At 37.3% G+C, this 15,626-nt stretch overlaps 1 protein-coding gene across 10 annotated transcripts in view; it reads right to left on the bottom strand.

Annotated features, from left to right (window-relative positions):
- The window catches only part of CCSER2 (coiled-coil serine rich protein 2), a 178,617-nt gene that overhangs the window by 157,381 nt on the left and 5,610 nt on the right, over positions 1 to 15,626 (bottom strand). For 6 of the 10 annotated variants that reach the window (XM_032266929.1, XM_032266932.1, XM_032266933.1 and 3 more), the window contains exons 2-3: positions 2,069 to 3,524; positions 672 to 868 (exon numbers count right to left, since the gene is read on the bottom strand). In XM_032266929.1, coding sequence (XP_032122820.1) covers positions 672 to 868; positions 2,069 to 3,485 — 1,614 coding nt within the window. In that variant the 5' untranslated portion in view covers positions 3,486 to 3,524. Of the gene's footprint in view, positions 1 to 671; positions 869 to 2,068; positions 3,525 to 11,075; positions 11,480 to 15,626 lie in introns of those variants that run through there. The other 4 variants (XM_032266930.1, XM_032266936.1, XM_032266937.1 and 1 more) reach the window with 4 other exon arrangements.

Genomic DNA, 15,626 nt, shown 5'->3' with positions numbered 1-15,626 from the left:
TATGTGAGACCCTCCGGCACTCTTACTCTGCCATAGTGACAAGAAGGGATCTCAAAAGATGGTCAAGTCCCAAAATCAAAGTAGCTTAGGTCACTAAAGGCAGCCACCTTAGAGAGCTGTCCAAGACTTTCTAAGAGTAAAAAACAAACTTTTATTGTGTTATCCCACTGAGAGTTGGCACTTCAATGTTACCTCAGTAGAGCACAGGCCAAGGTTTCTCAACAGCGGCACTACTGCCATCTTAGGCTAGATAAATAATTCATTGTGGTCTCTGTCCTGTGCACTGTGGGATGTTAAACAACATCCCTGCCATCTACCCACTAGATACCAAGAAGCCCTCATCAAAAACCACCTCTTGCCATTGACCTCCTTCCCACTACCTTTGAGAACCACTGGCATAGATTAACCTACTAATATAGAATGTACATATGTATGTACATATGAAAAATATCTATGTAAATATGTTGAGTATATTTAAGTCAAATGTCATATATTCTCACGCTTTATTTCCTACTAGGGTCAGATATTTTATAGGCTCTTAAGAAACATGAATTCCCATTTCTCAAAGTAGTAACGTTAACTCATAAACTTTCTAAAAAATCAATCATAGTACAAGTGTCCCTATAATAGGGTAAACAAAATGTTCCAAGAATATATAAATCCATACATACTATGCTGTTCATTTCAGAGGACTCATAGCTCCCAACCGGATGGACATTTCCAATGGGTTCCAAGCCTTCTTCATCCCACATGTATGTTCCATCAGAGCTATCAGATGGAGAGAGTTCAAATGAAGAACCAGCTCTGTAGTCTGTATCCGGTGAAACGAAATTATTCCCAGACGCATGTTTTGTACATTCACTCCTGTCTTCAATTCATTCAAAGAGAGAGAGAGAGAGAAAAGATTACTGACTGACAAAAATATAATTGTTTCACATGTCCTAAAAATATGTGTGTATAATTTGATATATCATAGCAAAAAGCTGGCTCAAAAAAAAAGCACTCATAACTGTAGCATTTTCTATATCCTAAGCCATGAAAACATCAAGAGGCAAAATCTTTAAAATAACCTACTGAAATATTTTCTAATAGACGAAAAGAAAATTTACTTAGTCATCTTTCCCTTCTGTAATATTTCCAAAAATGTAAGTAAAGCCTCATATTCCTATGTTTCCCAAGATATTTATTTTTAAACATTTGCCAGGAAGCTCCTTTTCCTCTGTGTACACTATTTAACTTCATAGATTAAATAATATAGGGTACTCATAATTGCCTCCCTATAAGGAAATAAACTTGTTCTGGCAGTCACTTTTAGAAAACCTACAGACAACCAAGGGTTTGTATATGCATCTCTATGCACTGATCTGATTATACCAGGGGACAAACTGAACAAACTGAAGGGACTGGACATACCACATGTCTATATCCAATCCCTTCAGTTTGTTCTATTTTCAAGCATATGGGCGTAAAAACACCAAATACATTTTCTCCAGCATTTAGTAACAGGATAACCAAACATAAGAGGAAATGTTTAACAGATATTATTTCACTTTCTTCAGTTTAAAAAATAAATAAAGCTCCCTCTGGATGTGTAAAAATTGCTAAACAAGAAAAATTTTTTAAGATAAAAAAAAAAATCAATCAGATTAGACATAACTTCTATTATCTCATTTTACCCTTTGGTGCAGCTTTACTCTTAACAAGTAGCAATGTTATGCTACCCTAAGGGAAGAGACGGTTTGATGAATGTCATACCACTGGTTGAGGTAAGTGGGGGAAAAGTCAGTTAGAAGTACTGTCTATACTAAGCAGGAATAAGCTTGTGTATAACAGCCAAAGAACAACAAAGATAAGAGTGGTTTTATTAACGCTGTTTTAGATAGGGTGAAAAACGGGGTCAGGAGCAAAAGTCACAGGAAAATAAATGTTACCCCACTCCAATTTTGTCTAAATCCAACCCTCTGTAAAACTGATAGTATCTTGAAATCTATCTGAAGATAACCCTTAATGTAAGTTCAGTTATATTATCTAAAAGAAAGCAAAGAAACTTAAGGTTAGTAATATTTACCAGAGACACTTATGTCTATCCATTCATTAGTTTTACTGAGAGCTTTTACATTTTCCTTGGGGGAATCAAATACATCCTGTGGTGGCACATTTTCATGCTTCTCTTCTTTGACAGACATTTCCTCTGGAGTTATTCTAGTTCTGTTAGAGTCTTCTATATCTATAAAATCATCACTAAAGTCTTCACTTAAATCATTCTTGTCAGAAGATGACAAAGAAGACAAGGAAATGTCATCCACATCATCACTCAGGTATCTCGTTTTAGCATCATGTTTCATGCTCTGGTTGTTTTTTGTTCTGTAACTTTCATTTTCAATCAGTTCTTGGTCCTTACTAGTAGCTCTGTCCTCAGCCAAAACTGCAGCATCTTCCTCTATATATGTGTCAGCAGGTGAATTTTTATTTCCATCAACTGTGATAGTCCCAGAAAATGGAGATCGGCTAGATTTCAGTAGAGAGGGATGAACCATTCTATAACCTAAAGTAGAAGTTATACCTGGGCCATTTGGTAAAGCCAACTTCTTTCCACCAGCAGCATAAGGCCTATTAAATCCATACCCCAAATGTTCATTCCCATTGAGTACTTCTGACTGCCGGGAATTTCTTGTTAGCATACTTGACCGTAGAGGCACTCTAATGGATAGCTGTTGGTTTTGATAAGGCTTTGTAAGATCCACTGCTCTATTAAAGGAATGTGATCTGGTTATAGATGAAGGTGGAAGGAATGAATTCTGAATGGAATGTGAAAAACTTTGTGACCTTACCATTTTTTCACAATTAATAGGTTTACTATTGTCTGGGGATTGCGCTAAGCTTTCACCAGAACTGCTTCTGGTGGCACAGGAGTTTGCTCTAGGCCTTTGCATGCTACTAGCCGACCGGTTTCCATAAAATCCATTCAACTGTGATTTTGGAGTACTGACCGAAGAATATGAAGTCCTTCCTAATAATGTGCCTTTGGTAAATTTACCCAAATTAGATGGTCCAGAAAAAGACTTTTGGTGTAACTCCTCTGTAGATGACACTAACATAGTGGATGGCTTTGCTAACTTTGATGTGAATAACGAAACACTTTTCAAACCTCCCTTTACCCCATTTTTATCAAACATTCCTTGAGTAGGAACAAGTTTTTCAGGATCAATTATTTTATCATGTGAATTTTGAGTACTGTTAGGCTCTTCGGCACCTTGTGCACAAAGCTGGTATTTATTTGCTTTTCTCCAATTAAATGAATGAGATGATGAACAATCAGGGCCATTATTTTTGATGTAACTTTTGATGTTACTATTCTTGGAAGTTCCTAATAAATTAACAGGAGTCCCATTTGACATTGGCTGCAATGTACTTCTTACAGATTTTGTTCCATACTTTGGCAACTTGGAACCCAAAAATGTCTTGATTTGTGTTTTTTCTTCCATGAGCTATAAGGTGCATTTGTTCTTAAAATTTGACAGAATCTGTGAAGAGAAAAAAGAAGTACATTAAACATTCCTGAATAAGGATAATTACTTGAATGATTACATAATATGATACTTATACTTTTACATGCAGAAAAGCCCAAAAGCTACTCATGATTTCTATAGATCTCTTAGCAAATAATGAATGCACTAATTAATAAGTTTATGTTGGAAGAAAATAAATTTTTTTAACTTTTACGAATGTATGATATAAATGATGACCACAAAATCCAGAAATAATAAAACTAAACTACCAAATTTGACTATGTAAAAAATAATACTCTCAGAGTACTTCTTCCAATTTCCAATCCAAGTAATTCTTTCATTTTGGATAATAGTCTCTCCTTTAAAAATAAGAACATACAGAAAGCCATAACCAGTTCACTCAGGCAAGAGAATGAAATAAAAGGCATTCAGATTGGAAAAGAGGAAGTCGAACTACCTCTGTTTGCCAATGATGCGATTATATATCTAGAAAATCCTACAGGCTCCTTCAAAAGATTCCTAGATTTGATAAATACATTCAGTAACGTCACAGGTTGCCAAAGTACACAAATCAATAGCACACCAAAAATGACTAACAATCAAGAACTCAATCCCTTTGACCATAGCTGCAGAAAAAAAAAAAAACACCTAGAAATATACTTAACCAAGGAAGTGAAAGATCTCTACAAGGAGAAATGCAAAACACTTCTGAAAGAAATCAGACAATGCAATCGAATGGAAATACATCCCATACTCATGCATTAGTGGAATCAATATCATGAAAATGACCATGCAGATTCAATGCATACTCATGCATTAGTGGAATCAATATCATGAAAATGACCATACAGATTCAATGCAATTCATATCACAATACCAACATCATTTTTCACTGAATTAGACAAAACAATCCTAAAATTCACATGGAGCCAAGAAAGTGTACAAATAGCCAAAGCAATCTTAAACAAAAAAAAAACAAATCTGGAGCCATCACATTACTCGACTTCAAATTATACTACAAGGCTACTACAGTAACCAAAACAGCATGGTAGTAGTATAAAAGTACATACATAGAGCAAAGAAACAGAGTAGAGAACCCAGAAGCAAAGCCAAATACAACCAAGTGACTTTTGACAAAGCATACATAACAAAAATTGGGAAAAGAACACCTTATTCAATAAATGGTGCCAGGAAAACTGGATAGTCACATGTAGAAGAATGAAATTGAACCCCTATCCCTTGCCTTATACAAAAAGGCATAAAACCATAAAAATGCTACAAGAAAACCTAGGGAAAGCTCTTCTGAATATTGGTCTAGGCAAAGAATTTATGACTAAGACACCAAAAGCAAATGCAACAACAACAAAAAAAGGGACCTAATTAAACTGAAAAGCTTCTGCTCAGCAAAAAATAAGCAGAGTAAACAGACAACCCCAGAATGGAAGAAAATATTTGCAAACTATGCATCTGACAAAAGACTGATATCCAGAATCTACAAGGAACTCCAACAAATCTGCAAGAAAAAAATAAAATAAAATAATCCATTCAAAAAGTTGGCAAATGACATCAATAAACATTTCTCAAAAGAAGGTATACAATGGCCAAGAAACATGAAAAAAAAAATGTTCAACATCACTAATCATCAGGGACATGCAAATTAAACCACAATGAGATATCACCTTATCCCAGCCAGAATGGCTACTATTAAAAAGTCAAAAAAATAATAGATATTGGCATAGATGTGATGAAAAGGGAACATTTATATACTGCTGATGTAAATATGAACTAGTACCACCTCTATGGGAAACAGTATGGAGATTTCTAAAGAACTAAATCTACCATTTAATCCAGCAATCTCACTACTGGGTATCTACCCAAAGGAAAACTGTATTTAAAAAACAGCTGCATTATGTATGTTAATTGCAGCAAAATTCACAATTGCCAGATGTAGAACCAACCTAATTTAATTACCCATCAACTGATGAGTGCATTAAGAAAATGTGGTATATATACACCAAGGAATATTACTCAGCCATAAAAAAGAATGAAATAATGTCTTTTGAAGCAACGTGGACGGAGATGGAGGCTGTTATTCTAAGTAAAGTAATTCAGTAATGGAAAACCAAATACCATATGTTCTTACGTATAATTGGGAGCTAAGCTATGGTTATACAAAGGCATACAGAGAAGTATAATGGACACTGGAGACTCAGAAGGGGGGATGTGGGAGGGGGATGAGAGATTTTTTTAAAACTACACAATATAGAAGGGTACAATGTACACTATTTGAGTGGCATGTGCACTGAAATCTAACTTCACTGCTATACAATTCATTCATGCAACCACAAATCACCTGTTCCCTTAAAGTCAGTGAAATAAAAGTTAAAGAACATATATTTTTAAAAGTGTATATAATTTTATAAAACCTGGAAGACATCTGAAAAACATTAATTACTAAAGCCATAGAAGTATATAGGTAAAGAATATAACAGAACCAAAAAAAGTATTTTGGCACCAAGAGTTGAGTAATAAGCTGTCATTTTAGGCAACTATCTCAAAAGAATTTCCATCTAGTAACATAAATACACATTACAGTTAGTGCCAGGGTGAGAAATATAAAAATTTAATAAAGTTGATTTGTCCATTAATCTCAAACTTACACAATTTATTTTATTTTATGTTTTGAGACAAGGTCTCGCTCTGTCACCCAGGCTGGAGTGCAGTGGCATGATCACAGCTCACCGCAGCCTCCACCTCCCTGGCTCAAGTGATCTTCCCACCTTAGTCTTCCGAGTAGCTGAAACTAAAGGCACACAGTATCACATCCAGCTAATTCTTTAAAAAAAAAAAATTGTAGAGACAGAGTTTCACTATATTGTCTAGGCTTGTCTTGCACTCCTAACCTCAAGCGATCAACCCACCTTGGCCTCCCAAAGTGCTGGGATTAGAGGCATGAGCCACCTCACACAACTTGTATTTATTTTAAATATAACACAAAACTACAAAAACAAAAAGGTTCAACACACACAAACTAGAAACCATTAGTGTCCTCTATTTGAGTAACCTTTTAATAAATTATGACATATCATGTGATAAGATTATAAAAATGAGCTAGAAATATTAAAATGTTTGTCCTAATATTAAAAATATATGGTCACTATATGCTCACTGTAATTATATAAGAATTCTGTGAAAACACAAACAAGGGAAAAATGGAAATTTAAAAATGTCTCAGGGTCACTGATGTTTTTAATGTAGTGTATGACATTGTCTTTAATTTTGTTTTTTTAAGAGGCATGGTCTTGCTCTGTCACCCAGCTAGAATGTAGTGGTGCAATCACAGATCACTGCAGTCTCAAACCCCTGGGCTCAAGTGATCTTCCTACCACAGCCTTCTGAGTAGCTAGGACAGACTACAGACGCATGCCACCGTTGCCAGCTAATTTATTTTTACTTTTTATAGAGATGGGGGCCTTGCTGTACTGTGCAGGCTGGTCTCAGATTCCTGGGTTCAAGCAATCCTCCCACCTTGGCTTCTCAAAGTGTTGGGATTACAGGCATGAGCCACTGCACTGAGCTAAATTTTTTAAATTTTGTTGTTGTTGCTGTTGTTGAGATGGAGTCTCAGTCTGTCGCCCAGGCTGGAGTGCAGTGGAGTGACCTCAGCTCACTGCAACCTCCATCTAGTGGGTTCAAGTGCTTCTGCCTCAGCCCCCTGAGTAGCTGGGATTATAGGTGTCGGCCACCACGCCCTGCTAATTTTTTATATTTTTTAGTAAAGACGGGGTTTCACAATGTTGGCCAGGGTGGTCAACTCCTGACCTCAGGTGATCCACCCACCTCAGCTTCCCAGAGTGCTGACATTACAGGTATAAGCCACCACACCCAGCCAATTTTTTAATTTATAAAACAACTGATTCCAAGTCAACCCTAGCCTAAGTAGTAGAGTTCCTATAATACATAAGTGTTATTATGTCAAAAGTAAATATTCAGAAAATTACACAAATGTTCAAGTAAAGATGATAGAGTGAAAAAGGACTGAAGAACAACCTGCTACCCACTAATACGATATAAATGTATATACATATGTGTATGTGATTTTTTTTTTACCAGAAAACCCACCAGCTACACCCAATAATACAAAAAGCTATTTAAGCTAAGAACCTACAAACTTTAAAAAGTAGTGGACAGAGAAAAAATCTGTATGATACAGTATGACTATTAGCCTGATTACCACCTACAAGCAGCAATAAGAAAGAAAGGTGAAGTAAAATTTTTGAAAATTTTAAGAAATACCTGTTTGGACAGAAAATTTTGATTTGTCATTCCCTAGAGAAGTTGAGGAAAATATCTTGAGCACAAAGGCTTCAAAACCTAGGCAGAGGCATCACCAGGATCTGCCAAATTCTAAGGCCCTATACTAAGTTGAGGGAAGGATCTGAAGCACATAGAATCATACTATACCCTCAGCAGTATGAACTGAGACTCGTATAGGACATTTAACGCAATCTAAGGAGATGAGAAAGCATAGGGCCACAGAAGGGCAAAAGCAAAGTCTTGACCTAGATAGCCAAATTAAGCCTGAGTAAGACAAAAAGAGGTGGCCATACAACCATATAAACAGTTTCTTGTAACAAAGAGCAACCTAATAAGAACACGCATCTAATGAAAGAAAAGCCCAGAGATGAAAAGACAAAACAAGTAAATTAAAAAGAAAAGTTTTGGCATTAAGGAAACCAATTAAGAAGAACAATGAATTTGGGGGGAAAAAAAAAAAAAAAGCAAGGAAAAGAACTAAAGGCTTAAACAAATGGCAAGGAGAAAAATCTCAAGATAATAAGAGTATTGAGGAGGTCAAATGGTGGATCACTTGAGTCCAGGAGTGCGAGACCAGCCTGGACAACATGACAAAACCTCATTTCTACAAAAAATACAAGAATTAACCAGGCATGGTGGCACACACCTGTTGTCCCTGCTACTCAGGAGGCTACAGTGGGAAGATAGATTGAGACAATGAGGTCGAGGCTGCAGTGAACCATGACCACATCACTGCTCTCCAGTCTGGATGACAGAGCAAGACCCTGTATCATAAAAAAAAAAAAAAAAGAAAAGAAAAAGAAAGTTAAAAAAAAAAAAAAAGACATCAAAAGAAAAAGAATCTAGGACAAAGGCTGAACAGAAAGATAATTAGTATCTCTGAAGTAGAATAATTAATTAATTAAATGGAAGAGAAAAGGCAGAAGGATATAATAGAAAATATTCCAAAAATAAAGGTGAAAAAAATCTATATAAGGAAAGAAAAAATATACCAAATCACAGATGGATGGATATATATATATATCTCCTAGTTAATGAAATACCAAGGATAAAGAAATAATTCTCCAGAAATATAAGCAGACAAAAAAAAAATCACCTTTAAAATTTTTTTTTAACTTGAAATATACAAAGGAAATTACCAGATATCCTCCCAAAGAAATGCTGGGGACTCTAGTGATAATTTAATCCTATAGGAATCACATTAATTTTACCTTTAAAATTTATTCTAAATTTACCATTTCCATTTCAGAATTTTAGTTCTTATGCTCATCATTTTTTCCTTTACTACTACCAAGGATTCCTACATTTATGTCAAGATTCCAACCTTACTTCTATTCAAACTGTGAAGAGTTATCTTCTTCTTAAAGCACAGATCTGGATCACATCATTCTACTGATTAAAAACCGTGTGTGAGACCAGGAACAACAAAATAAAACTCAAAACCCAATGTACAGGGAGAAAGCTACTCTATTTGCTTCTACCTTATCTTTGTATGTACTTAAGCCAAGATACATTATTTGTCATTCCCCAAAATCCATCCTATACTTTCTATCTTCCATACCTTTGTTAAAGACCACTTTGAAGATTCTATCCTCAAAATCCAAAATCACCACCTGGGCGACACAGGAAGACTCCATCTCAAAAAAAAAAAAACCAAACTTAAAAAAAATAAATTAATAAACATTAAAAAATAAAAGGATTCTGAGGTCAAATCTAGCTTCTGAAGTAGTCACATGATCAAGCAGCAATGTTTGCCAGAAGCAGGGCAAGGGACAGTGGCACTACCCATGCCACACAACTGTCTTCTTCATTTTTGATAATGGTCTTTTCTACAAAACATACTCCCATACCCACAACCACTTTCAGTATAAACATAAGAAAACCGGTAATGATATTACCGGTTTATCAGACTAGTTTATCTTAAGGCCAAAGTTCAAGGTGATTGATGTCATTTGTGTTGAAATTATTTGCACATTTGAAAATCAATAAATATTCTTCACAGAGAATAGCACATTCAGGTTCTAACATTATTCCTTTCCCCCACAAAGTGGTAACAGCCACAAACACTAGTAACAGTTTATCTGTTTTTTGGGCTTATCTCGTGCCTCTAAGTTATTAAGACTTAAGACGCTCTTGGGAGATAACATGTATTACCCTCATCTTAGGCAGGAAAATAGAGGTATAGAGAAGGGAAAGAATAGAATTTTCTTTCCATGGTCTACTTGTGACAGGCGGGGAAATGTTAAAGCCTTTCTGACTCACGGGCTCTTTAATCTTTAACATGTATTATTTATTTTCACTCACGTAAATGGAGTTCAAAGTCACTTGTAAAAGGCTCAAAAGGAATTTGTGGTTTAACAACCTTAAATAAGGTTATTATACAGATCCAATGTATATTACTTTCTGAAATTTCAATTTAAAAAGGAAAAATACTAAGAAATAAAGAGAAATCAGAAGTTCCCCTGCCCAAACCATAAAAATTTGTCTCTCTAAATTTTACCAGTTGGCACAAGAACACAAACTCAAATACCTATAGGGCATGCAAATGTCATTAATGTGCAGAGGGCTAAGAAAAGATGACATGTGCCAAACTACATGAATACTAAGCCATATACTGCCTTTTAAAATAGTAGACAGGTCTAACAATTAAGTACAGACATTTTACAAACACTGGGTCAAATCACAACAAGCAAACATTTAACATTTCAGTCTACATAAGATCTGCTTCAGCAAAGTTCCCTCAATTAAATTAAATGGGCAGTAAGGAGAGGGCCGTAGGAGCTCCAGCATCAGGGAGAAGAGTAACAGGAGTAACATTAACATGGATGGAAGACTACTAGGCCATAAATTCACTAATGGCACATACTGGGTTTGACTCACCAGAACACAACCCCAAACTTGCTCAGTACATGACAAACAGTAAATACCTAAACATGAAACATTTTATAAAGAACGACATACATTAGAATTATAGTTTCATAGAAAGATATTAGCAGTAGTTTTTACATAATAGAATACAACATGGCAATGAAGACCTAATTATTGCTATATGTAACAATACAGATAAAACTAATAGGATCCTTTAAACAGGATCCAGAGACTTGAGAGGAAACTGGTATGGTTCCATTTATATGAAGAATTCTATAAACAGACTCCAGAGACTTGATAGTAAAAATGGTGTGGTTCCATTTATATGAAGGTCAGATTTCCATTTTCAATGTAAAAAGCTGCAATTAATATCACTCTTACCTAAAAACCTGGAAGAGCCAGATAATCTTCAAAATCATAACCTTTCATAAGCCCATCAGGAAGCTGGTATTATAAGGCAACCAAGTTGACCAAGTTCCAAAGGGAGACAAGCCCCTCCAAGGAGAGATGGGACATTTACAGTTTCACTTTTGGCTCAGCATAAGAGACAGAAATGACCATCATAACAAGAAGTAATAAGCTAACATTTTAATGTTGGCTTAAAAGCCAAACGTGGACTAGCACAACAGCAAGCTCTTCCACATGGGCCTCAACCTAGTGTTCAAGAGAAAAACATGGGAAAACCCCCTCTTAATGGCACACGCATGCAGGAGGTGATCAAAGCCTGCACTGGGACAAACATAAAGCCACTCACTTTCCTGCCCCCTCCTGTCCTCTCAAGCAAAAGCCTTAAACTACTGGAGAAGGAGCAGCAAGACTTCTCACCCAGGAAACAAAGGAAAAAGTTTACTGCATCTAGAGGAAACAGAATGGAATGTGAGAAATGTTCAGTTGATCCATTTATGTGAGCGCAAGGTCATGAACTGATTAATTATGATAATATGTGTTAGAATGGAGCAGTGGTTCCACAGTGCTTGTGTGTATCACAATCATCCGGAAGACTTCATTAAAACAAGATCTCTGAACTCCACTCCCAGAGTTTCTGAACCAACTTATCTAAGGTAAGGCCTTAGGAAAATGTATTTTTAACAAGTGTCCAGGTGATGTTGATTCTGCCAATCTGGAGTTCATATGTTGAAAATCCCTGGGATAGAGATTAACTCTGCAGGGGGTGGCCAACTGAAAAGGTGTTGACTGAGAAGTTGGCAACTTGATCCGGATGGTGTAAAATTCACCAAGAGTACATCATTTAAGATGTATGCATTTTATTCTATGTAAGTTATACCTCATTTTTTTAAGTTTCCCTTAAAAAATTAAGACTTCAAACTGCTTCTAATGCTATAAATAGTAAAAATGAGCCTTACTGCTGACAACTTATTCTACAAATTGATAAAGGAATTAAGCATGTATCCTGCTTTTCTCGTACTTCAAAGCAATCAAAAGATTGACAGAAAATCTTTATAGAAGAGCCACAACTAGTAAGAACAGAAAAAATGATGGAATCACAAAGTAAGAAAATCTGAAACACTCCATTAAATACCAAAACACCTCTCAAAAAATGGAGTGTGACAGTTAAAACTGAAACTATTAAAAGCTGAGTGGTAAATAACACTAGGGATTAATTATGCTGTTTTCTCTACTCATTATGTTCGAAAGCATCCATACATTTCCATTTAAAAAAGTAAACTCTGGCTGGGCACAGTGGCTCACACCTGTAATCCCAGCACTTTAGGTAGCTGAGACAGGTGATCACCTGAGGTCAGGAGTTCCAGACCAGCCTGGCCAACATTGTGAAACCCCATTTCTACTAAAAATACAAAAAATAGCTGGGCTTGCTAGTAGGTCCCTGCAATTCCAGCTGTATGTATCTCAGGGATAACACAAATGGTTTCATAGAGGAGGCAATGTTTGAGCTGAGCCTCAAAAGATAAACAGTAAATAGAAATAAAGACACTGAATATGAAAAACAATAAAGCCTAAGAGCATAAAGAAAATTATAGAACCCAGATTCCAACAAGATGGCCGAACAGGAACAGCTCTAGATTGCAGTTCCGAGAGAGAGAGAGAGAGACAGAGAGAGAGAGAGAGAAAGAGAGACAAAGAAAGAGAGAGACGCAGAGGGCAAGTGATCCCTGCATTTCCAACCGAGGTACCAGGGTGATTTCAATGCGACTAGTTGGACAGTGGGTGTAGCCCAAGGAGGGCAAACCAAGGCAGGGTGGGGTGCTGCCTCACCTGGGAAGTGCAACTGGCTGGAAGATTGGGGACTTACCCCCTACCCTCACCCTGCACTCCAGTTCAGATACCGTGCTTCTTCTATGGCCTCTGCAACCCACAGACCAGGAGATCCCCACCGGGCTGAAAAGCACCATGAGTTAGCAGCACAGATCTAAGCGGCAACTCCAGCCAACGCTACGGGTTGTCAGCACAGATCTGGGCAGACGTTTTGACTAGCACCGAGGGCGCCTGCGGTACAGAGCTACCTGCTCCCCAGAAAGAGTGGAGCTGAAAGCAGGGAGACAGGTGATACCACTGGGTGGTTGCCCCCACCACAAAGTCCAAACTGAGGCCCTTTCACTTGATTGAGAGTTTCACAGCCAGAACACCAGTTCAACCCAGGACAATGGAGCTCAGTAGGAAGAAGGGCATCCACCATTGCTGAGGTGGGTCTAAACCTACTGGTACAAACAAAAGCCAGAGGAAGCTTACACAGCAGCTGGACTGAGTCTCTGACAGCCCAGCAGCGCCTCCACAAGTAGACAAGAGACAGACTGCTTCCTCAAGTGGCTCCCTGACCCCTGTATAATCAAAAAGATGCCTCATACATGAGACCTTTGGCTGACACCTTGTGGGTACCCTTCTGGGATGAAGCTACCAGAAGAAAGATCAGACAGCAATCCTTGCTGTTCTGCAGCCCCCATGGGTGATTCCCAGGCAAGCAAGGTCTGGAGTGGACCTCCAGCAGTCCTACAGAAGAGGAGCCTGACTGTTAGAAGGAAAACTAAATAACACAAAGAAATAGCTTCAACAACAACAGAAAGGACGTCCACTCAAAGACCCCATCTGAAATCACCAACTGCAAAAATCAAAGGTAGATAAATCCACAAAGATGGGAACAAACCAGCACGAACAGGATGAAATTATCAAAGACCAGAACACCTCTCCTCCCTCCTCAAAGGGATCACAACACCTAACCTGCAAGGGAACAAAACAGGATGGAGAATGAGTCTGACAAACTGACAGAAGCAGGCTTCGGAAGGTGGGTAATAACAAACTTCTCTGAGCTAAAGGAACATATTCTAACCCAAAGCAAAGAAACTAAAAACCTTGAAAAAAGGTTAGACGAACTGCTAACTAGAATAACCAGCTTGGAGAAGAACATAAAGACCTGATGGAGCTACAAAACGCAGCATGAGAACTTCGCAAAGCATACACAAGATTGAATAGCTGAATCAATCAGGTAGAATAAAGTATATCAGAGATTGAAGATCAACTCAAGGAAATAAAACAAGAAGGCAAGATTAGAGAAAAAAGAGCAAAAAGAAATGAAAAACGCCTCCAAGAAATATAGGATTATGTGAAAAAAAATCCTAATCTAGACTTGAACAGTGTACCTGAATGTGACCGGGAAAATGAATCCAAGCTGGAAAACACTCTTCAGAATATTATCCAGGAGAACTTCCCCAACCTAGCAAGGCAGGCCAACATTCAAATATAAGAAATACAGAGAACATCACAAAGATATTCCTCAAGAAGAGCAACCCCAAGGCACATAATCATATGATTCACCAGGGTTGAAATGAAGGAAAAAATACTAAGGGCCACCACAGAGAAAGGTCAGGTTACCCACAAAGGGAAGCCCATGAAGACTCACTGCGGATCTCTTGGCAGAAACCCTACAAGCCACAAGAGAGTGGGGGCCAATATTCAACATCCTCAAAGAAAACAGCTTTCAACCAGGAATTTCATATCCAGCCAAACTAACCTTCATAAATGAAGGAGATATAAAATCCTTTACAGACAAGCAATTGCTGAGAGATTTCATCACCACCAGACCTGCCTTACAAGAGCTTCTGAAGGAAACACTAAACATGGAAAGGAACAGCCAGCACCAGCCACTGCCTAAATGTATCAAATGGAAAGACCAAAGACGCAATGAAGAAACTGCATCAACTAACAGGCAAAACAACCAGCCAGTAACAAAATGGCAGGATCAAATTCACACATAACAATATTAACCTTAAATGTAAATGGCCTAAATACACCAATCAAAAGACGCAGACTGGCAAAGTGGATAAAGAGTCAAGACCCACCGGTGTGCTGTATACAGGAGATCCATCCAACGTGCAAAGATAAACATAGACTCAAAATAAAGGGATGAAAGAAGATTTACCAAGCAAATGGAGAGCAAAAAAAAAGCAGGCACTGCAATCCAGTCTCTGATAAAACAGACTTTAAATCAACAAAGATCAAAAGACACAAAGAAAGGCATTATATAATGGTAAAAGGATCAATGCAACAAGAAGAGCTAACTATCCTAAATATATATGCACCCAATACAGGAACACCCAGATACATAAAGCAAATTCTTAATGACCAACAAAGAGACTTAGACTCACACACAATAACAGTGGGAGACTTTAACACTCCACTGTCAATATTAGACAGATCAACAAGAGAGAAAATCAACAAGGATATATACAGGACTTGAACTGAGATCTGGACCAAGCAGACCTAATAGATATCTACAGAACTCTCCAATCCAAATCTACAGAATATACATTCTTTTCAGCACCACATCGCACTAATTTTTACCACATAATTGGAAGTAAGTCATTCCTCAGCAAACGCAAAAGAACAGAAATCATAATGAACTGTCTCTCAGATCACAGTGCAATCAAATTAGAACTCGGGACCTAAGAAACTCACAGA

Source organism: Sapajus apella, unplaced genomic scaffold (assembly GCF_009761245.1).
Source record: "Sapajus apella isolate SASKATOON/1434 unplaced genomic scaffold, GSC_monkey_1.0 scaffold163, whole genome shotgun sequence".
Lineage (NCBI taxonomy): Eukaryota > Metazoa > Chordata > Mammalia > Primates > Cebidae > Sapajus > Sapajus apella.
The sequence above is the reverse complement of the archived record's forward strand: the minus strand, read 5'-3'. Positions and strand labels throughout refer to the sequence as shown.